The 23,534-nt window shown below is 47.3% G+C and overlaps 1 protein-coding gene across 1 annotated transcript in view; it reads right to left on the bottom strand.

Annotated features, from left to right (window-relative positions):
- MMP23B (matrix metallopeptidase 23B) overlaps positions 1-23,534 on the bottom strand; it is a 203,187-nt gene that overhangs the window by 163,109 nt on the left and 16,544 nt on the right. The window contains exon 2 of the mRNA XM_069610146.1: positions 5,795-6,003. Coding sequence (XP_069466247.1) covers positions 5,795-6,003 — 209 coding nt within the window. The remainder of the gene's footprint in view (positions 1-5,794; positions 6,004-23,534) is intronic.

The following is a 23,534-nucleotide window of genomic DNA, read 5'->3' as shown; positions in this document are numbered from 1 at the left end:
AAGTTGAATTTTTAGGTCCACGTTTCCAGTGGTAGGTTCATATACAGTTCAGTGGGTCCTGTGTTCCTTCATATGACCTAGTGCAAGGCTGCAACATTTGGCTCGCCGGATGTTTTGGACTACAACTGCCAATAGCCTTAGCCAGCCTAGTCAGTGGTGGGGGATCATGGGTGTAATAGGTCAGAATGTTAGGAAAGGTTGCAGACCCCTCACTTAGTGACTACCAGCAACTGTTGTATCTGACTGTTGTATCAGTTTGGGTTCTTTGATCTGGCTTCCGTTGAAGGGTTAAAATCAGGTATTTCTGATTGTGTCTCTCCTTTTTGGGTATGAGTATTTGTTGTTTTGGTGCACCGAAGGGCCGGTTGGGGCATCTGGTTATTGACGAGTGGACTATTAGTGGGAGTGTATGATGGCGTGTCATTTTGCACAACTTGTTGAATACACAGTGACCCATCTTTCATGCTTACTAGTTCTTGTTTAGTGTGTCTGAGGTTCATGATATCATTGGGAGATGGGTGGGATATCTGGCTCATATCAGTGGTGAGGGGCTAATGCCCATGCTGAGGTATGTTATCCAAGGCTTGTGGTGGTATGTATTGACCATAGAATTGCATAGTATTATTTCATAACCTATTATAACTGCATCAACATTCCCTGTACCATGCGTGTTGCATAAGGTTACTACAAGTTCTGTGTGCTTTTATGTCATCATATTCCATATTCCATTCCTACCTGGAGATGCAATGTGGATAAAATGGCTAAGCGTGAGAGGAGGCGGAGCGCTAAGTGTAGGTAAACTCTTTAAGTCTAATAAACAGAGCAACCACTTACTACGGTCTAGTCTATTTGTTCGGGATGCGATACATTTGGCAACGAGCGCCTGCAATCTAGGAACCGCAGCGTACTCCAGAGGAGTACTCTTCATGGGAATAGAGGCTGGATAAGTGACGTAAGCGTCCTGGTCCCCACTACAAAAAGCCGGTCCGTGGGGCGGAACAGAGGGAGAAACGGGCCCCAAAACGGCTATTTCATGTCAGAGGACGGAGACGTGATTGTGTGTCGGTCCACGTTGGAAAAAAGAACACACCAACGTGTAGCAACATACGACAGCCATCTTGGGTTGCCGTAGAAATGGGTTTAAACAAAGACAATTGACGTGTACACAGTCACCAAGGTGCAGTACACAATTGTCGAAAAAGGAAAACAAACTTGCAGCAGATATTGTAAACAGCATTGAGTGCATAAGGAATTTCATGACACATAATTGAAGCATATTGGAATTTCATGTAAATCCCTTAAGGTTCTGTTGGCATTACTTGAGATGCATTCCATTTCATCCCCCCCATACATTTTCTAGCTAGCCCTGGAGATCCACCAATCCCTTGGCGAGGGTTTAAATGCACAGAAGAAGCTCACTACTGTTGCATGCTTTGGGACCTGACGGTCAACGCAAGTATAGGGAGCTACCAATATTGAGCGAAGGTGAAGCTGGACACATGATGAGCACTAAAGGACTATCAGGAAATTAGACAAACATTACATCTCTGATACGAATGTGGCGATTAACAGATAACATTTTTATTCTCGCACACAGAGGGAGGGAGAGATGATTGAGGAATATGTGTCCTCCTTAAAGATACCATCGCCAAAATGTAGATTTGGCAATGGAATTATCATGGAAGAGTTCATAAGGGATCAAATAATTACACACACCAATAATCCGGTCATTCAGGAGAGGCTGTGGATGTGTGGAGATCCCTAATTGCAGGCAACAATAGCAAAAGAACATACATACTCAATTGTGTTCGAAAGAGATAAAGGAGAAGAAAAACGAGGCAGTTCAAGCGAAAGCTGAAGGCAACAAAAATAAGAGCGGCACTCAACAAGTAAATATAGTGAGGAAGGAACAGGAGGAGAAGGGTGTTGTGAAGGAAAAGGAGACAACAAGGGCTGAACTATCGAAAGATGTGAGGAAGAAACAATATTTCCCAAAGAGGGGGACAGAAGATGTTGGTCATAACTGATGTTTTGGATACAGACGGATCGGACATTACGCCAGTTCAATATATTGCACTGCGCTGAACCAAATATGTACGCTGTGCAAGAGGCGGCGGCACTTTGCTACAGTGTGTCAAAATAAAGACAGGGCATCAGCAGTCCAAGATGAAGAGTCAGAGGAAGATCGAGTAGTGATGGTGCAGGTTCAAGAGATGGGAAACCACAATGATCAGTTAAGACGCCCCAGTTGCAAGATAATGATAGAGATTTGGAAAGTGATGGTTATAGTTGACAGTTGCTCACCATGCATCATCATAACCTGTCAGAAATGGCAAGAATTAAGTGATAAAGGAATGCGAGCAAGTTTGAAGAACCAGATATAAAGAATGCAGGAGGATTCAACGGTTCAATAATACAAATGGAAGGATGACTCAGCTCCACGGTTGAATTCAAGAACAGAGTAGCTGAGATAAAGATTTATGTGGCGAAAAATGGAGTTCATGTTTTGGGTTGGAAGAACCAAGCAGCATTAAAAATCAGGTTAGATCTATGTTTAGTGGAACTGGCATTGAGTGTTAATGCAAACAAGGAAGATCTACAAAATACTCTCAGAAATGGTCAGGAAGGAAGTATGGGAAAATAAAATCGGTTTAAGCCTAGAATTGTGCTGAAGCCTGGAGTGATTCCAGTTGCACAGGAAGATCTACAAAACACTCTCAGAAATGGTCAGGAAGGAAGTATGGGAAAATAAAAGGGGTTTGAGACTAGAATTGTGCTGAAGCCTGGAGCGATTCCAGTTGCACATAGGCATACACCCATACCAATGGCCTTGAGAGAACAAGTTGAAGGAGAATTGTCTAGATTAAGGAATAAAGGAGTAATTGGAATATTGAATCAGCGAAATGCATCAGCCCCATTGTGGTGGCAAAAAAGAAGAATGGGAAGGTTTGATTGTGTGTGGACTTGCATGACATGAATAAGAACATTAGAGTAGAGAAGTATACACTTCCCATATTATTGGAAATGTTAAACTGCATGCAAGGCGCTAACAGGTTCACTACATTTGATCTCTGAACTACATATCACAAGAACTCATTGACTGAGGATTGGCAAGATCTTACCACATTTATCAGACAGATAGGATTGTTCCAGTATTGTACGATGCTGTTTGGACTTGCGTCTACAGCAGCAGTGTTCCAAAGGATTATGATGACAGTGTTAAAGGGGTTAAGAGGAACTATGGTGTACCAGGACGACATTTTAGTGAAGGGGAAGGAGGAACACGATGAGAGAAAGTTGGTTTTGGTCTGATTGCAAGAAAGGCAGTTGAAAATTGAAGCTAGCAAGTGCAAGTACAGAAAAGACCAAGTGGAGTATGTAGGCTATATAGTCAGTGGGCAAGGGTACAATCCTAAGGAATACGTGATAAAAGCTATCAAGGAAGCTTCTGAACCAAGTAATAAGGAAGAATGGAGATCCTTTTTAGGATTAGCAGAATACTATAACAAGTTTATAAAAAATGTTGTGGGCCTCAGAGAACCACTGAGAAAACTAATGACAAAGGGGGCAGTTTGTGAGTGGTCTGCTGTGTGTGAAAGTGCCATGGAGATTATTAAGAATGGAGTGTGTAAGGCGCTTCATTTGGGAGGTTTTCTTCTAGGTCAGCCTATGAAGGTAATGGGGGATACCAGTGGGTGAGGATTAGGAGCTGTTTTATCACAGCGGCTGGAAGGAGAAGAGAGAACGATCGGTTACGCATCTAGGAGATTGACTGGGACTGAAATGAAATATTCAGTCATAGAAAAAGAAACGTTAGCATGTGTATGGGGTGCAAACTACTATAGGAAATATATGTGGGGAAATCGTGTTGTGATAAACACTGACCACAAACCAATGGTAGAAGTATGGATGGTTAAAGGGATGTACAGAGCTTTGCCTCGTTTAGCGAGACTCTAGCTGATGATGCAAAACTGTGATTACGAAGTGAGGTATGCTCCAGGGTCTAGTAATAAGGTGGCAGATTTTTCTGCCAAGATTCGCAGTATTACAAGTGAGTCAAGATGAAGATGGACAGGATGATATTGTTACAGTGATTTTAGAGGCCATTAAGAAAGAAAGGTGGGAGGAAGAGATGGGGTATGTTTCTATGGGTTGGCCGTCTAAACAACAAGTCAGGGTTGATTTAGTAGAATGTTGGGAGGTCAAGGAGGAATTCGGTAGAGCATTGTTTCCTGTTAAGAGGAATTAAATTGGTGCCACCAAGAGTTATGAGAACCGATGTAATAGCGCTTGCTTACCATAGTCATACTTAGAGAAAGATATTGGTGGCCTGTTATGGATGAGAACATTTAGAGGTGCATGAGGGATTGTTGGGAGTGTGGGAACTCTGATAAACGCAGTAAGGTCAGGAAATCGGAGGTGAAACCGGTGGCGGCTCTCAGTGGAGCCTGGAAGCAAATCGGGATAGATGTGTTCGGACCATATTACATTTAATGACCGGATTTGAGGTTTGTGTTAGTCGTTGTCGACTTTCTTACGAAATGGATAGAGGTGAAATTTGTGAGGGATACGGGGTAAGAAGAGGTGATAAAGTTTTTAGAACAGGTTTTCAGAAGAGATGGATATCCGAAAATTGTCATGACTGACAAGGGGGACAGTTCAAGGGGAAGCAGACTAGTGCATATGCAAATGAGTTTGCAATTAAGTGTAAATATACTGCATTATATCATCCTGAATCCAACAGGTTGGTGGAGAGGTGTAATCGTGTGTTGGTGGAGACTATAGAACAGGAAGTCAGCAATGGCATTGATGTCAAAGCAGCAGTTGCTGGGAGAGTGAGGAGCATTTGGATGCATGTCAGTAGCGTTACAAGAGTGTCGCCCTTCAAGTTGATGCGGGGCGAGAGCCCAATATTAAACTTAATCCCAGCTGGGTAAATGAGATGAGTGGTGGCGAGGTGTTCAGCCATGAGCGAGTAGGAGAATGTATTTTAAAAAGTCAAGGGAAGTATGCAGGGAGAAAGGGCAGTAAAGGGGTTCATGTGAAGCTGTTGGAAAGGGGAGATTGGGTGAGAATCAAGAAAGGTGTGAGGTGAAGAAGGGGTTGTCTAAAGTTACGTATTCAATAGAAGTCAAGGAAGTATAAAAGAACTCAGTTAGGGTAGCAAATGGTCCTATCTGGAATTTGGATAGGGTAAGGAAGTGGCGGTATGACAGAACAATCAGGAGGAAGGAACAAAGTATGTGTTCTAGCAACATGTCAACTGTCACATGGGATGGAGTGGTCAACAGAGCAAATGTGATGGACGACCGTCTGGGAGGGGCTCAGATGCCAAGGCATGGAGAGTTTTCGATGACAGTGTTGGCGAGGAGTGTACGCGAGGGTGTAGGAGGAAAAGAGTGACCAATCCACCAGTGTGGACAAAGGATATGAAATGAAATGTATGTAGTTAGGTTGTGTAAAGTTTCTATGTAGTTCTTGGGTTCATTTGTGTGTTATGTTTTATGCTCTTTCGGTGGGTTGCGAGAATTTCAATGTTATGCATTTTACTTTTGTTCAGCAAATTTGGTAAAAGAAAAGATGTGCAGTGCTACGTCGTCACATTTCACATTCCATTCCATTCCTACCTGGAGCTGGAATGTGGAATGTTAATCAAACGGCTAACTGGCAGAGAGATGAGAACTGGCGATGCTTAGCCACAGGCAAACTCTGTACATCTAATAAACAGAGCGAACACTGACTGCGCTCGAGTCTATTTGTTCTGGATAGCACATTCTGCACACCTGTCACCTACTTGTAGGTCAAGTTTAGGTGGTCCCATTTCAAGTTAGCCGGAGTCAGGGTGTAGCGTTTTGCCCGAAGGTGCTTGGGTAACTGGAAGGCAGCATTCTGGATATCTGACGCTCTGGTGCCCAAAGCATGAGGCCCTGCGTCCAAAGCTTGAGGTGGATTAACCATATCATGAGGTGCTATCGCCACATCACGAGGCGCAACAATTTCTCCCTGCAAAAAAAGCACAGTTGAGGCAGGTAAAATGGGGGTGTATTCTGGGGAGGGGGCAAAGGTCACACAAAAACACATAAAGGCATTTTTGAAGTATTAATTTATTCAATTGACAGATAATTTAATGATTTGAAAAGAAATGTTTTATAAGAACTCTTTCGTGGACAGGTTTATCGCATGAAATGAAATAATTCAAGTTATTTTCACATAAAAAAGATACATACATTCAGACCTACCCACAATTGCACTGCCAACAACCACTACCCATAAGGATTCTAGAATGTCGCTTCGTTTGATATTGTCTGGTTGAGTTTTTACATCTATTGCGACGTCATCGGCCCTGCTAGTTCCCCGTAACAGCACATTGGCTGACTGAGGGCTGACATTGCCGGTAGTGTAGGTAGTGGTAACCCTGATTCTTTAGTAGGTTGGGGTGGAACCAATTTTCAGTTTTGAAACGTGCGCTTTTTAAAACCAGACTACGAAAAGGGGGTGGACCTCCGGGGCAACGTAGAGTGATTGAGAAGGGGCAGGTGACATTGCATTTTGATGTTGGTGGCAAAAATCGTTCCACCGCCCTGCTCCCACCCTCCCATGCATGAAGTCTGGCACAATGGCCACAACAGCTCAAAATAATAACACTAATAAGGGTACGACAAATGCGAGAATGATAGAAGACCACCTCCTTTTCAGGAAAGCCCTCAAAACCTGGCTGCTCCCAACCACCCCCTGAGGTATAAACCTGTGGATCTAACTCAACTCCTTCCTGGCAATCACAGATATAAGCACCATTTCATGCCCACCTTCTCCACCCTCTCTAGGCCTCCTGTCCAACCCACGCTTACCCTACCCATACCGCCCACCTGCCCTGCCATCTTCCCTCCATTCCCCCCTCACCTCTACGAGCCCTCTCAGTCAATCCCCTTAGAAGCCAACACATCCATCTCTTCCCCCGCCTACTAACAAACTGAACAATCGCAGCGCTTGTCGAAGGACGGAGAGCTTAACCCCCCTCTCACATAACTGACTCATTAAAAAGACCTTTTCCTACATACGGTCTAATGCACCCTAAACTGACCGAGGTTGTATAGTGAGCCGGCAGCACCCTATTCTTTCCAAAAGACAGCGTTTACCTACAGTAAATGCCTGGAAGCTCTCTTTAATGCCCTCCTAGGTTCCCTCCTAGGTTCTGGCAATTTGCAAGAGGCCACCTCAGACCCCCAGACTCTCTAGAACATCTCTGCTGTCCCTCTCACCAACTCCAGACCTTTGATTGGTCACACAAAAGCAAGAGGAAGAATACAAGCACACCGTACTGCGGGTAAGACACTTTGATCCCACTTCATTCACTATAATGCAGTACTCCTTTCCAATGACCACGTCATACAGTATGAACAGCCCTTCTTTGCAACTCAGCAGCCTTAGGGCGTGTACAGGCACTGCCTTATGCAGCTGTATCCAGCACAACCCACCTTGATTCACGTCCACCAGCAGTTGGCTGGAAGCGCAGGCACTGAATCTCTGTGCGTGCACTGCACGATGGACACTGCAGACCCATATGGACTCTCCCTCTCTTCTTCATGGACGTGCGTAAGTTGGAGTTGCGCTAACATGCCACCCGAGGTGCAGTGCAAAGGGTGTGACTTGGGTGTGACTTGGTCTAGAAAAGATCCGGGGCTACGTGTCGGGACGCAGGGCTAGCTAGCCTTTTGGTTGTAGCCCCTGATCTTCTACCTGGGGCTACAATTAAAAGACCCAGGGCTATAGCTATAGCCCACTCATCCATCCCACCCCCTCCCCCCCAGGGACGCCTCTTTGAGGGATTCGGGATTCTTACTCTGTTTCAGCTCCCCCATCGCATTGCATCCTTGACTCGTGAAGGCCCCCCACACGATTTCGGCCAAGCTATTCCACAGCCATCACCCCTAGGTGCATGCCACATACATGCTTAATTAACGGAGTGACCACATTTCAGACATAACCCAGCAGGTGCTGCAAACACATCTCTCCTTCGAAATGTTGCATACCATAGAATATAGTTGAGTACCACGATAAATTCGGCCCAATTCACAAATAGCTGTTCCATCTTTCCTCTACATGCCTTCCAGAGCCTCTTATCTATCCTCGCCCCTTTCCCCAACTATAATAAAGGCTTTGCTCCTTTCTACATTGCTGCATGCTCTGTCATGCTTTTCTTTTGCCTCTGAACAGGCAAAGTGCTCCAACCCCATAACCTATGGCAGGAGGTGCTATACAAATGGAAGATAATGTAGTAAAGGCGCTGATGAATCACTGTCCAGGGGGCCGTACCTGCCAGCTGCTGGAATATGGGAAACATGAGGGGGCATGCCAGAGGACAGAGTATCATTGACGGCTGTAATAAACGTGCGTAGGTGTCAAGAACCGACAAGTAGCTAGCAGCAGCAAAGGAGACAATAAGGCTTTATTTGATATATTACAAGGTAAATGCTCATGCAGACATTGTAGAAGGAAAAGGCATGCCTGTTGTAAGAGCCTTCTTTGTGTAACATGCAGGAAAACTGGTGGTTTCAGAAGGAAACCCACTTTGAACTGCCAGGACAGCTTGGGACTACACTACCCAGAAGGCCCGAGTGTTCGTGGGCCTTCTGGAGCTTTTGGACCACGCCCAACGCTACGCGCAAGCACGCGCCATGCCCGACGGCCCCTGCTTGCGCTACGGAGCATCGGAGAAGGCAGACACGGAACTCGGGAGTTCCTGCAGGCTACCGTCAGGGGGGTCGTTCCCCCGCCTGCGCTTCCACTGCAGGCCCCGCCATTAGAGCCAGATAAGTCCTCTCTCTTGTTATCACTGGGTAGCGAGGCGAACGCTCAGCGTAGCGTTCCTCTTGGGGGAAAAGTGAACGCGTCCTCGTAAAAGCTCATGACAGTTACCGGAGCACGGTTCACTCCCATAGATTTATAAGTTATGGAGGCAGTGTGATAGTAACACAACGGGCAGCATGTGGTTGCACTAGACGACACCTGGTTGTATATACGGGCGTCCCCAGACGAAAGTTCGTAGCATGTTGTAAAAGCACTAACTTGATGCAAAACTCATAGAATGTTTTCTATGTAGCGGAGTTCCGCAACGACTCGGAAAGGCATTCCGGGGAAAAAACAGCTGACCGTGGGGAGAGCCGCACGAACTGCGAACTGAGCTAAGTGCAATTTACTGTAACTCTAAAGTATTATGAATGATTGAAATGCAATGATCTAGTACGACATGAGGGAATGTTGTTGATAGAACATAAGGGCGAATACCTTGGTGCACAAGGGCACATCAGAGGTAAGCTGCAACATGATGATAATGTTGTGGTATTCATTGCAAAAGGCAACATCTAAGCAATATTAGGTGTTCTAAGGTTGTAAACCAGAATCTGTCTTGTGAAGTGTGTGAGCGGCAGATGTGCATGGGCGAGTTAACAGCATCTTCTAAAGGAACCAGCGCAGAATACCTTCCCTATTACCCACCCTTATCCATAACCTCAACCCTACCCTCCCTATTCTCTACCCGGTTCCCCTAACTACCCCAAACCTATCCAATCCATGGACAACTAACCCTCTTTCCCCGGCGGGTCGCGGTGGCCTCAGGTGCCAAGACCCAAAGGGGAGGTAGGTGTTCGTGCTACCTCTGCGCAAGACCGCTGGAGCAGGACCCGACAGAAGCGCAAACCCACGTATAGTCAAGCGCCCGGGTAGCACAACCATCATGGAAGAGGTTTTAGAAGCCTTACAAGAACTCAAAGCTGAGTTGCATGCTACAAGACAAGATTACGTGAACTTAGCCAGTCAGGTGCATACACTGACGGTCCAAATTACCGCCCAAGCAACCCCCTTGCCTAGGGATCCTACTCCCCCTACCCCAGTGCAGGTACAAGTCACCGCTGAGCCCCCACTGCCATTAGCACCACCAGAGAGGTACCATGGGGACCCACAAAGGTTTAATCAGTTTTTGATGCAATTTCAGCTGCACTTTTTAACCAAGCCAAATATATTTCGTACAGCCCAAGCACGCACCGCTTTTGTAATTTCTTATCTGGTTGGGGATGCAGCGTCATGGGCTACACCTCTGGTAAGCAAGGACGATGGGTTGTTGTACAATTGGGACACCTTTTTGGAAGAATTTAGCAAAATATTTAATCGTCGGTCAGCCGCATTGCTAAAAGACAGGGAGCTACTCACCTTGCATCAGGGTGGAAAGGATCTAGTCACCTACATTACCACCTTTAATCGTCTGGCGGTGGAAGCAGATTGGCCTCAGGAGAAACGCATGTCACTGTTTTATCAAGGGCTGAAGGATGAAATCAAGGACCTTATTGCGCAGGTAGACCCACAGCCCAACTCATGTACTACCATGATAGACCTAGCCCTACGATTGGACCAACGACAGAGTGAGGGGAGGTAGGATCGTAAAAAGTGGGAGCAGAGGCCTATGATACGATTAGACCACCAAAAGTCCCCCAAAACTGAGAAACCAATGGAAGAACCAATGCAGATAGGATCCGTTCGTGGTCCACTGACTAAAGAAGAAAAAGAAAAGAGGCAATGTGAGAAGCTATGTCTGTATTGTGGGAAAGCAGGGCATTTCGTCCGTGAATGCCCCTCCAAATCCAAGAGCGAACAGTCGGGAAACGAGAAAGCTCGCCAGTGAGGGTGGCCCAGGCGAGCCAGCTGAATGACAGCCCAAGTTATTTAGCAAACACCAATCAAGTCCTAGTGACTCATGTAACTGTCCCGGGCCATATTGGTTGGGAAAATCAGCAAGTAACCACCTCTTTGATGGTTGACTCGGGGGCCACGGGAAACTTTATTGATGAAGAATTAGCATCCAAGTTGGTCGTACCTCTAGTCTACAAGGACCATGAAGAGGAAGTGAAGTCAGTAGATGGGTCACCGTTGGTTTCGGGACCCATAAAGAAACAAACCGTATTAGTGCATTTAGAATGCGCCCCACAGCACTACGAAGATATCAAATTCGATGTTATAGCAGCACTCCAGTTTGGTATTATCCTGGGATTGCCCTGGTTAAGACTTCACAACCCACTGGTGGATTGGACCCAAGGTTTATTGAGGTTTCCTTCGGCATATTGTACCCAGAATTGTCGTTCAGCAAAAGGAAGCCACTGGAACCAGTTAAAGCCAGACACAAAACATACAATCGGAAGTACGGACAAGACCTTACCAGAGATTTATTAAGAATTTAGGGATGTCTTCAGCAAAACTGCGGCTGAAACTTTACTGCCACATCGGACGTTCGACTGCCGCATAGACTTAGAACCTGGGGCGGCTCTACCGTGCAGTCGAATTTACGCACTAACAGAGGCGAAGAACGAACATCTCAAAAATTACATAGAGACTAATTTAGCCAATGCGTTTATTCGCCATTCAACCTCTCCAGTTTCGTCGCCTTTGTTTTTCGGCCCCAAGAAGACCGGAGACTTAAGGACTTGTATAGACTACAGAGCAATAAATCGCATAACGGTGAAAAACCAATATCCCCTACCCCTAATACCTACACTATTCGACCAAGTACGTGATGCCAAGATCTACACAAAGTTAGACCTATGAGGTGCTTACCATCTGGTAAGGGTGCATGAAGGAGACGAATGGAAGACCGCTTTTAGAAGGAAATTCAGACTTTATGAATACCAGGTAATGCCATTCGGACTCTGTAACGCACCCGCCACCTTTCAGCACGTCTTGGATGAGGTTCTACGGGGGTACTTGGACATCTTTGCGGTAGTCTACATAGACGATATATTAATCTACTCTGGAAATTTAGAGGAACACCAGGAACATGTCAAGGCAGTCCTACAACGCCTAAGAGACCACCAGTTGTTTGCCAAACTGGAGAAATGTGAGTTTCACCAGACCACGGTGGAATTTTGGGGATCTATCCTGTCACCTGAGGGCGTGACCACGGATCAAGGAAAGGTGCAAGCAATCACTGACTGGCCTGCCCCCAAATCAGTAAGAGATGTACAAACCGTGTTGGGCTTCGCAAACTTTTATCAGCGCTTTATAGAGGGGTTTGCCAAGAGAGTACAACCAATTACTCGGTTGTTAAAAAAGGGATTAGAATTCCATTGGGATGACGCGGCGGAGATGGGGGTTTCAGGCTTTAAAAAAGGCTTTCGTAACAGCCCCTGTCTTGCTACATCTAGATCCTGCACATCCCTACATTGTAGAAACTGACGCCTCTAGTTATGCCTTGGGGGCAATTCTATCACAGCGGGATGGGTCTGGGCAACTACATCCAGTGGCCTACTACTCACGAAGTTTGCTCCCTGCAGAGCGAAATTATGCGATCGCCGATCGGGAATTGCTAGCTATCAGGGCAGCGTTTGCTGAATGGCGTCATTATCTCATGGGGGCCCGACATACCATCACTATACTGACGGACCACAGAAATCTACAGTTCCTAAAGTCAGCTAGAGCTTTCAGTCCAAGGCAACTGAGGTTGGCTATGTACTTTGCCGATTTTGATTTTGTGGTCACTTACCGCCCAGGAACCGAAAATAAGAAAGCCGACACCCTTTCTCGTTAACCAGAGCCCAATCCTAAGCCAGTCATAGAAGAACCAAAACTAATAATATCACCAGCACGCGTCATAGGCAGTGTTGTAATCGATGATATGTTTAACAGCATCAGGATGTCTGTGTCAGCCCAGGAGTTATCCCAGAGGAGTGAGCCTGGGCAAAAACGCACTGTCAAAGATGGGCTCCCCTTCCAGGACAACACACTGTATCTTCCCACTCCAGCAGTTCATCAGCAGGCTATCAAATGGTGTCATGACTCACCCTTTGTGGGTCATCCTGGTGCAACAAAAACTAGTGAATTAGTAGCTCGACACTTCTAGTGGCTTCAGATGAAGCAGGATGTCCGACGCTACATACAGGGATGTGAGAACTGCTCTAGGAACAAGTCGTATCACCAAAAACCAGCTGGAAAACTGCAACCACTACCCACACCGCCTGTGCCTTGGCATACAATATTTTTAGACTTCATAGTTGACATGCCCATGAATCACGGTTTTTCCACCATCCTAGTGGTTGACTCCTTGACTAAATTAGCCCACTTTATACCATGTAAGGGGGTCCCCTCAGCTAGGGAACTAGTGGACCATTTCTTCCAAAACATAGTGCGCCTTCACGGCATACCCCAGCATATCATATCTGACCGGGGTACACAATTTACATCACGCTTCTGGCGTGCTTTTTGTAACACAGTGGGAATTGACATGAGGTTGTGAACTAGTTATCAGCCAGAAACTGATGGGCAAACTGAGCGAGTCAACCAAACTCTAGAGGAATATCTACGTTGTATGACATTCGACAATGAATCCACATGGGTAGACACGATTTGGTTAGCAGAATTGGCGTATAACAACGCTATACACTCTTCCACTAAAGCAACTCCCTTCTTTAGTACTTATGGTCACCATCCCTGATTCCAACCTGTCCCCCTTACCCTGGTAGACATGGTACCAGCAGCCCAATTGCACAAAGAACAGTTAATGAGTGTGTGGCAGAGTGTGTACTCTAATTTGGAAAAAGCTAAACAAAAATACAAGTCATTTGCAGATAGAAAGAGGGATACAAGATCGGGTATGGTTAGCCACACGTAATCTCGCTTTAGTAGGCCCTCAGAAATTACAGCCCAGGATCATAGGACCGTTCCCTGTGGAAAAGATAATAAACCTAGGGCGATCCGTTTAACATTGCCACCACAGATGCGTGTGCACCCAGTGTTCCATGTGGCATTGTTAAAACCAGCCCCAAAATCCATTTGCCAGTCTAGGCCACCCCCCGTGATGGTAGATGGCGTTCCTGAATTTCAGGTGAAGGGGATACTTGATTCCCGTCTCCGGCAAGGTAAACTGTACTATTTGGTGGACTGGTTGGGGTATGGGCCCGAGGAACGCTCTTGGGAGTTGGCACAGCATATTCATGCCCCTCGTCTCCTGCGGGCTTATCACCGCAAACACCCTACCAAGCCTGGGCCTGCCGGAGGGAGGGGAGGTACTGTCAAGAACCAACAAGTAGCTAGCAGCAGCAAAGGAGGCAATAAGGCTTTATTTGATATATTACAAGGTAAATGCTCATGCAGACATTGTAGAAGGAAAAGGCATGCCTGTTGTAAGAGCCTTCTTTGTGTAACATGCAGGAAAACTGGTGGTTTCAGGAGGAAACCCACTTTGAACTGCCAGGACAGCTTGGGACTACACTACCCAGAAGGCCTGAGTGTTCGTGGGCCTTCTGGAGCTTCTGGACCACGCCCAACGCTACGCGCATGCGCGCGCCATGCCCGACGGCCCCTGCTTGCGCTACGGAGCATAGGAGAAGGCAGAAACGGAACTCGGGAGCTCCTGCAGGCTACCGTCAGCGGGGCCGTTCCCCCACCTGAGCTTCCACTGCAGGCCCCGCCATCAGAGCCAGATAAGTCCTCTCTCTTGTTATCACTGGGTAGCGAGGCGAATGCTCAGTGTAGCGTTCCTCTTGGGGAAAAGTGACCGCGTCCGCGTAAAAGCTCATGACAGTTACCGGAGCACGGTTCACTCCCATAGATTTATAAGTTATGGAGGTAGTGTGATAGTAACACAACGTGCAGCATGTGGTTGCACTAGACGACACCTGGTTGTATATACGGGCGTCCCCAGACGAAAGTTTGTAGCATGTTGTAAACGCACTAACTTGATGCAAAACTCATAGAATGTTTTCTTTGTAGCGGAGTTCCGCAACGACTCGGAAAGGCATTCTGGGAAAAAAACAGCTGACCGTGGGGAGAGCTGCACGAACTGCGAAAAGAGCTAAGTGCAATTTACTGTAACTCTAAAGTATTATGAATGATTGAAATGCAATGATCTAGTACGACATGAGGGAATGTTGTTGATAGAACATAAGGGCGAATACCTTGGTGTACGAGGGCACATCAGAGGTAAGCTGCAACATGATGATAATGTTGTGGTATTCATTGCAAAAGGCAACATCTAAGCAATATTAGGTGTTCTAAAGTTGGAAACCAGAATCTGTATTGTGAAGTGTGTGAGTGGCAGATGTGCATGGGCGGAGTTAACAGCATCTTCTAAAGGAACCAGCGCAGAATACCTTCCCTATTACCCATCCTTACCCATAACCTCAACCCTACCCTCCCTATACTCCACCCGGTTCCCCTAACTACCCCAAACCTATCCAATCCATGGACCCTAACAGTCTTTCCCTGGCGGGTCGCGGTGGCCTGAGGTATACATACCCTCCCAGGTGCCAAGACCCAACAGGGAGGTAGGTGTTCGTGCTACCTCTGCGCAAGACTGCTGGAGCAGGACCCGACAGTAGGGCACACGTGCGGCCCTAGAAGCTAGGGGACAGCATTGGGGCAGGGGCTTCCAAGTGGGGACATGAGGGGGTCTGGGATAAATATGTTGGCATTACACGTGGAGTATCGCCGCGCCATCAGTGTGAAGTAACACTCACAGGTAAGTAGATCACATGAGAGTGACACAGACAGGCGCTGCTTGGTAGGCCATGTGGAGAAATTTGCGCTGACAGTTTACGGTAGTGGGGGCTTGAAGAATGATTCAAGTTGCCCATTCCCTGGAGAAAGCAGTTCTTGGGAACGAACCAGCTGATACATACAAGGTCCGCGAACCAGGCTTACGGGTGCTGGCCAGGGTGGAATTCAAATTCACAAGAATATGTTCAGGGAGGCCCAAACCCACAGCACGATCAGCGGTTTCAACTCGCCCTTTGGCAGGTGGGTCTGCGAAGAAGGATGTGGAATGAAGGGGCGATCCGGGAAGAACCAATCAGATGGCGAGTTTTGGTGTCCCCGAAAGGCAACAAGTATATTGTGTCCTTGATGATGTCCATGAGGGCCCACATTGGTCGGATGCCGTGTGAATGTCTCCCTCAAAGTGTCTCGTGTTTTTTCCTATATGTGCTGGCCAATAGCAGACAAATAAAATTCCAGAGGTCAGCACGATTACGTATCACTTATTAAAATGAATACATCGGGTGGAGCAGGAAGGAATGTGGCATCACTGGGGAGGTGATGAACAGGGGGAAAGGCAGGACTGTTTGCTCCAATCATCTTCAACTAACGTATGTTTTGCTATAGGGGACTGACGTGGTCCCACCAATCAGCTTAGTAGGATGTTCAATAACTTGAAACACTAATGGCAACTGTTTCTCACTATGCAAATAATGTACTAGTGGTAGAAGAGATTTGACCGCAGTGTGTGGTTTGGCCAGCTCTCATCAACCAGTTCTGTTCCAGTGTGCGGTTTGATTTGTGGTTGCCCAGCTGCAATAAACAGCGTTACTTCTTGCCTGGTGTGTGCTCCTTTTTGGATTACTTCTGGTATCTTGCTGATTACATGCTTGTGGAGGACTCCTGATACATTTTTGGAGACCCCAGTGAGATCCTAACTTTCCTCGGCCAACTGAGGGTATTCTGGCTGCCCACCTGGGGCCCGTGGGTCCGGTGACTGTAGACCAGTTCTATGCACACCACCAAGCAGGCCTTGCAGATGCAGAGTTTGCAAAGGACTGCCTGGTCCCGATCGCCACCAGCGTTCAGGAGGAGGAGCGAGCCAACGAGGAAGGCTCTGTGACGAGAAGGTTTGAGGATCTCTAGGACACATTAGTGTACCCATGCATGAACACGCTGCATCATGGTTGCATGCCCACAGGGTGTGTAGGACGGATCCTCAAGATGGGAGGACAATCGGCCGTAGTAGTGGTATATTTTAGTACACTCTACTCCATAGGGAGTGGATGTGTGTTGGGTACGCATGCGTTAGAGCAGCGAGGTGCGTAGCGAGAGTTGGACCCCGTCAGACGGGGGTTGCGCGTAGTACAGGCAATTGTATAGTTGCATCATTTAGGGAAAAGGGTGTTTTTAAAAAAAATTGATTTGTTGAAGCAGTGTTCATTTGTTGGAGTAGCAAAGGAAGAGCGCTCCAAACTAGTACATGTCAGCGCTTCGTGGCAATGAATTGTCAGCAAGTACTGTTGGTTAATCTTGGGGCACACACTGAGGTGGAAGGGTCAACGTCAAAGGTACTGGGTGTATAATATTGCGCTTGGCATAGTAAAGGTGGATGCTAACTTGGAGGAAGGGCATGGCTTGGCGTCCGCTTACACTAATATAGGTAAAGGTGAGCCAGTGAAGAGGGCCGGTGACATACTAAAAAGGAGTGAGTGGACCGGCCTGTGGAGAGAGCCAGTGTGCATGGTAAGTGTGCATGAATGGGCATGTGGAGAGGGCCAGAGATTGTGAATAGGGCCTAAGGAGGAAGAGCGGTAAGTATGTGTGGTTGAGGAGTGAATGAACGTGGAGGTGTGAAAATAAAAAGGGGAGGAAAGGGGAGACTAGGGGGTGAATAAAGGAAAGGGGGAAGGACCATTAGGACACAACAGGGGAGTAGGAGAGAAAGAGGTTGAATAATGACTTGTATGGATAGGCCCCTTGACCACATGTGTGAATGTTTGCTGCAATACCGCAATAAAATAATAAAATATAATTTTCAATGGGCTCAGGAAACTGCAGGACAGTGTTTCTACGCCTGGCCAGTGGAGGGAATGTTCGATAGCAAAATAGTAGAGCATATGTTCTCCTACCTGCTAAGTACAAAGGCTCTAAATTAAAGAGTAGACAAAATATATTAGGGCTCTGGAAACTGTATGAAGAAAAGAAGGATGAGCCCACGAAGAAGGGCATTAAAACAGACGATGGAGAGGATCATTTACAGAAGATTGATGAAGTTGGTGAGTTTTGATAAAATCTGGGAGAAGTTCTTGGATTTATACTAGTTTAGTTGTTTTATCTGTTGAGGTGGAGGGAGGGCAGGGGGGACTTTTGAAACTTGGTTGTATAGGTTTTTTTTGTGCATTAGCTAATGTTTTGTCATCTCTTGTATTTGGTGTATGTTTTTCTCTGAAAATGTAAATAAATTAATAAAAAATACTAATAATAACAGCCGATGGAACGGACAAGCCCAGTGCCCAGCCTCCACCATACGGAGCATACCCAGCATTAAGACCTGCAGCAGGGTATGCAAATCCGCTGTGGGTGTCCCCAGAATGAGAGGAGGGGGGGGAAGGGAAAAAGAAAAGCAGGGAAACACGAAGGGGGAGACACATGACAGGGGAGAGAAGATGTATCTGCCGGAAATAGAAAAAAGCACACGACAGAAGATGCCGCTGCTACAGAAGGGGAGAGGTGACGCACACTATGTACCATGGCAGGCAATGGACAGAGATAACCTAATTTGTAGTTTGCCCTCCCTTATGGCAGGGCCTCGCAAATGGATATAGGCACTCAGAAAAGAAACAGCAGGAGTGTCGCTAGTAATAGGGGACATGAAACGTTTGTTTGCAGCAATCACAGGCGAGCGAGTTAATAAGATATGGAACAAGCAGGTTGCAAAGTGGTGAAAATTAAGTACCAACACAACGCACCCGTTCAATAACACAGCCCATGTATGGAAAGTGTTAAGGAACATGTATCCGGAAGCTCAGATTTAGGGGCTATAATGGCCTGGAAAATGAAGCCAGATGAGGATCCGGCAGAATCTATATAACAGGTCTAGGAGCTTTGGACGTCGGAAACGCAGAAACCCTGGAACAAGCACATACCTCTATTTGACCTTATGTTAGTCAAAGGACTCCCATCCGATGTCCAGACGGCCCTAGATAAAATAGTAGGAATAGAGGTAAAGGGATGGTGAGAGATACAGGTTACAATCGTACACTATTGTAAGAGGAAGCAGGCGACTGAGACTGACAGCAGAAAATGCCACAAAGGCACAGAACAAGCTGGTACAGAAAAAGCTTGTGAAATATACAATTGAAGGGGCCATGCTCATACCTGACACTGCTGCAGTGGCTCCCACCCAACAAGGAGGGTTCCCCATAGGGAACGTGCCCCTGCATGGGGGATACGTGCCATTGCAGTACACTCCACAATGGGGGATCCAGCCGCAGGGTGTTTATCCACAAGCGGGATGTGGAAAGTATACCCACCTGGGGGATATTTTCCACAAAGGAGAGGGTACTCACAGTGAGGGAGAGGGGGGACACAGAAGTATAGGGTACCGGGTCCATGGATCATGATTCATATGTGGGAACTAGTGTAATGTTGCGTGTACCTGTCCCTTTGGGCAGCAAGCACAGGCATATCAAATAGCGTAACAACAGGGTTCGTTCATACACCAAGTACAGCAGCAGCAACAGACACAGCCCCCAAAAACACAAAGGCAGCAGGGACCATCACAGCCCCCACAAACGCAGCCACAAACACCATCAGGGCAGGCTGGGGCCAGGGAGCTGTGGACAACCGGACCCCATGTTGTAGGGGTACTGAAAGGAGCAGGGGCGGCTGTAAGAATAAAATTGAAAGAGGGGAGCATTGTTTTTTTTTTAAATCTTTCTTTATTGACATTTCGCATAACAAAACACATCCGATGACATACCCCTCCACCCCCTGTTCGTGCAAGTAGGTACAGCATTTGCATGTTAAGGTGACTAATAACAAACTTCAGTGCTATTACGAGGAACACCATAATGGGTCCCCACACAGTTCAGATGACAAGTTCATGAGTCCCCAGATGACACCACGGGAAAGTCCAGATTTTGGCATAATCTCCGTATTAACGCTCAAGCCCTCGTTACTCCCACTCTCATTAATCCTGTAACGAGATACCAGCTTGCCAGCGGCCACCCCTTGCCGAGGAGAGCATTGTACAACATTCTACGATGATGGAGAGTCAGTGTCCTCAGCACTCCACTGCTTAAGAAGGTATAATGTGTACGCATCCCACATCTGCCTATCCTCCAACGCTTACCTTGCATCGCACCCCATCTAGAGTCCATATCATTGCAGTACAAGATGTCCTTTTCCCACTGAGTGACCCTGGGGCCTCGCCTCCTGACCCACCCCATAGCCACTGTCCGTTTTGCCAAGATCAAAAGGAGACCTATCAACTTCCTGGTCCCTTCAGGTATCTGTTTAGTGTAGAGCCATCATGGGATCAGGTATCTGTTTCAGTAGAGTCATCATGTGATCCGGTGCAATCCGCCGCCCCACTATTTCCCCACTATTTCCCAGACAACATCAAAGACTTGAGTCCAATATCGCTGCAGTTCTTCGCAGTCCCACGCCACATGGAGAAACCCTGCAGCAGCCTGCCCGCATCTAATGCAGGCGCCAGACTTCTGAGGGAAGTATTCCTTTAGTTGGGCAGGGGAATAGTAGTACTGATGCAGAAACTTGAAGTGGATCAGTTTAAATCTAGTACAGATCGCCCCCTTTCTGATCATTTCACAACAATATCCCCATGTGGTAACAGAAATCTCTCTGCCCAGCGTCTGCTCCCACAGCTCCCGCGGTGATGTCACGGCTACTGATCTGTTTTTCATGGCCATTGCATACAGTGCCGATATTGCTCGACGCCCCAAACATCCCTGTATCAACTTGTCCAGCATATCAGCTGTGTGGGGTTGCTCAGGAAAGGTTGGGAACAGCCGCTGCAGCACTACCCGCAAGCTGAAGTACAAGAAGATATCTAGCGCGGATAGGACCCCTCTCTCTTTCAATTGATAGATAGATAGATATAAACCTGCCGCTCGGGAACAGGTCGCCAAATTTGAGCACTTCCAACCTTTTCATCAGAGCTATGTAACCTGTTTCATTAGTCAGGGGGATGTCCGGAATGTACGTAACCGGGAGCTCTGGTGAATATAGTGTCTCCCTCCTGGTTTTTCTCTCTCGAAGGGTCCAAGCCCTGCACGTCAGAGCCACAATATTCTGAGCTGTGCTTGGCCGGCCCGGTGCTGTGAGGATAACCGCTCGCAATAATGCTGGGGACGCTATCGCTCTTTCTATCTCTACATGCCGATGCTCTGCGCCATCTCAAACCAGTACCACAGGAAACTGGCCTGCTCCACTGTATAGTATAGTTCAAAATCCGGCAGGGTGAGGCCCCCCTCCTGAACGGGAGCTACCAACTTCTCCCAAAAGACACGAGCCTGATTACCAGCCCGAATAAATCTCATTACAGCAGCGTGGATGTCTCGGAAATATTTCTTAGTTACAGGAATGGGTTCGTTAAGGAACACGTAAAGAAACCTGGGGAGAATGGTCATCTTGATCACCGAGATCCTGCCGTATAAATTAAGCGGGAGCGAGTTCCACCTAAGCATTGCCCCTTTGGCCGATTTGAGCACTTCCAAATAGTTTCTGCGGTAGACCATCCCTTCTTCCCTGGCTATCGTGATCCCCAAATAGCAGGTGCTGACTAGTTCCCATTGAAATCCCCAATTTTCTTGGAACCGGGCCGTCGCCTCTGTCAGCGGAAATATGACCGATTTACTGGTGTTCACTTTGAGCCCCGATAGTTCCCCGTACAACTGAACATCTGCCATGATCGGGTCTAGATTGACCTCGGGGTGACGGATAAACAGGACCATATCGTCCGCATATGACAAGATCACCACCCGGTGGGTGTGCAACTGAACGCCCCGGTGTATATGCAGTTCCCTTACCCATTCGGCCCATGGCTCTATTGCCAAGGCGAATAACAGAGGGGACAACAGGCATCCATGACGGGTCCCGCGTGCGAGTGGTATTGGCTTGGTTGTTTGTCCATTCACACTTACCCTAGCACCCAGATCTTTATATAACAGGGATATTAAGGAAACAAACAGGTTCCCCAGCCCCAGCATCCTCAGAACTGAGAACAGGAACGGCCACTTAATGGAATCAAATGCCTTGGTGGCATCTAGTAGGGCCGCTATCGCCGGCTCGTCCCCGGGCAATGCCGACATCAGGCCGAACATTCTGCGCAGCAAAAACGATGTCGATTGCCCGGGATAAACCCCGCTTGATGTGCCCTAATTATAGTCGGCATCAGCGGCGCCAATCTATCTGCCAGCACTTTAGCCAATATTTTATTGTCGAGGTTGATAAGCGAGATCGGGCGATACGAGGAACAATCCCCGGCAGGTTTCCCCGATTTTAACAGTACAACAACCACTGCCTCTCTGAGGGACTCAGGGAGATGTCCCCCAGCTACCGCCTGCGGTAAACTTGCAGTAAGTATGGTGCCAATTTATCCACATAACATTTATAAAATTCGGCTGTAAAGACATCTGGACCAATGGACTTCCCACCCGGTAGTGACTTGATAGCCCCAACCACCTCCTCCATCATTAATGGTCTATTCAACCATTCCCGTTGCCCGTCTGAGCACCAATAAAATCCCACCTCATCCAGGTATGTGTCTATTCCCACCTGTGTAGCCAGCGACTTGCATGAGTACAAGCTACTGTAAAATTTGTAGAATTCAAGGACTATTCTCTCGTCTTCAAATTGGTCCTCTCCCTTCTCGTCAGTTATCACTGCTACTCTATTCTCCCATTCGCGCATTTGAGTAGCGTTGGCGAGCGACCGTCCCAGGGCCTGACCCTCCCCATATTGACGAGCAGCCACCCTGTCCCACAAATATTTTACCTCCCTCTATACAAAAACGTGAAACTCTTGGAGTCTCTGCATAATTTTCCCCTGTTGGGGCTTAGTTGGTATGGGGGCACCTTGTTGCAAGAGGCCTATCTCCTCTTCCTTGTCAGCTAAGTCCCTCCGTACCTGTCTTATGATCCCTGATTCCTTAGCTATACACACCCCCCGTATCTCACATTTAAATCCCTCCCACAGGGTGCCTACAGAAGTCACTGAACATTCGTTATCCTCGAAGTACGTGTCTATGGCAGTCAACAGTTCCTCCCAGAAGATAGCATCAGTAAGCCCATCACTCTTAAATCTCCAAGGAGGCCTTGCCCCCGTTCGTCCCTTCAAATGGATGGATAACAGAACCGGGGCATTGGTCAGAGAGGGTGCAAGCTAAAATTTTAACCCCCCTAGTTTGTTCCATGAGCACCTGGGATACCAGAAAGTAGTCTAATTGTGCAGCTGAGTTGTGTGGAGCGGTGTGGTGTGTAAATTGGTGTACCACCAGGTTTCTCACTCTCCATACATCCTCTATTCCCCACACCTCTAACATACCCCAAATCTTTTCTGAACTCTGGCTGCTCGAGCGCGAGCCACCTCCCATCTGGTCCTGGGCCAAATCCAAGACTGTGTTAAAGTCCCCTGCCCACAAGATCTCCCTGTCCAGAATATCCCCCAGTTGCCTCTCCACCCACTGCAACGAATCTGTCATATCTTGATTAGGCCCGAAGTAACAGATCAGTGTATATGACTTCCCTTGGATAATCCCTTGCACTATCAATGCCTGACCCTCCCGATCCTTCAAAACCTTGGTCTGCTGAATTCCCACCGAGCTATGTACCATGATGGCCACCCCCCTGGAGTAGGAGGAGTAGGAGGAAAATTATCTATGGCACCCCCAGTTCTTGCCAACTTTAGACTTGTTCTCTGCTGTCAGGTCAGTCTCCTGGAGGAAGGCGACCCCTGCCTGGTGGCGTCTCAGATATTGTAAAACCTTCTGGCAT

Source organism: Ambystoma mexicanum, chromosome 8 (assembly GCF_040938575.1).
Source record: "Ambystoma mexicanum isolate Mex_15411 chromosome 8, UKY_AmexF1_1, whole genome shotgun sequence".
Classification (NCBI taxonomy): Eukaryota; Metazoa; Chordata; class Amphibia; order Caudata; family Ambystomatidae; genus Ambystoma; species Ambystoma mexicanum.
This window is presented reverse-complemented; position numbering and strand designations above follow the sequence as displayed.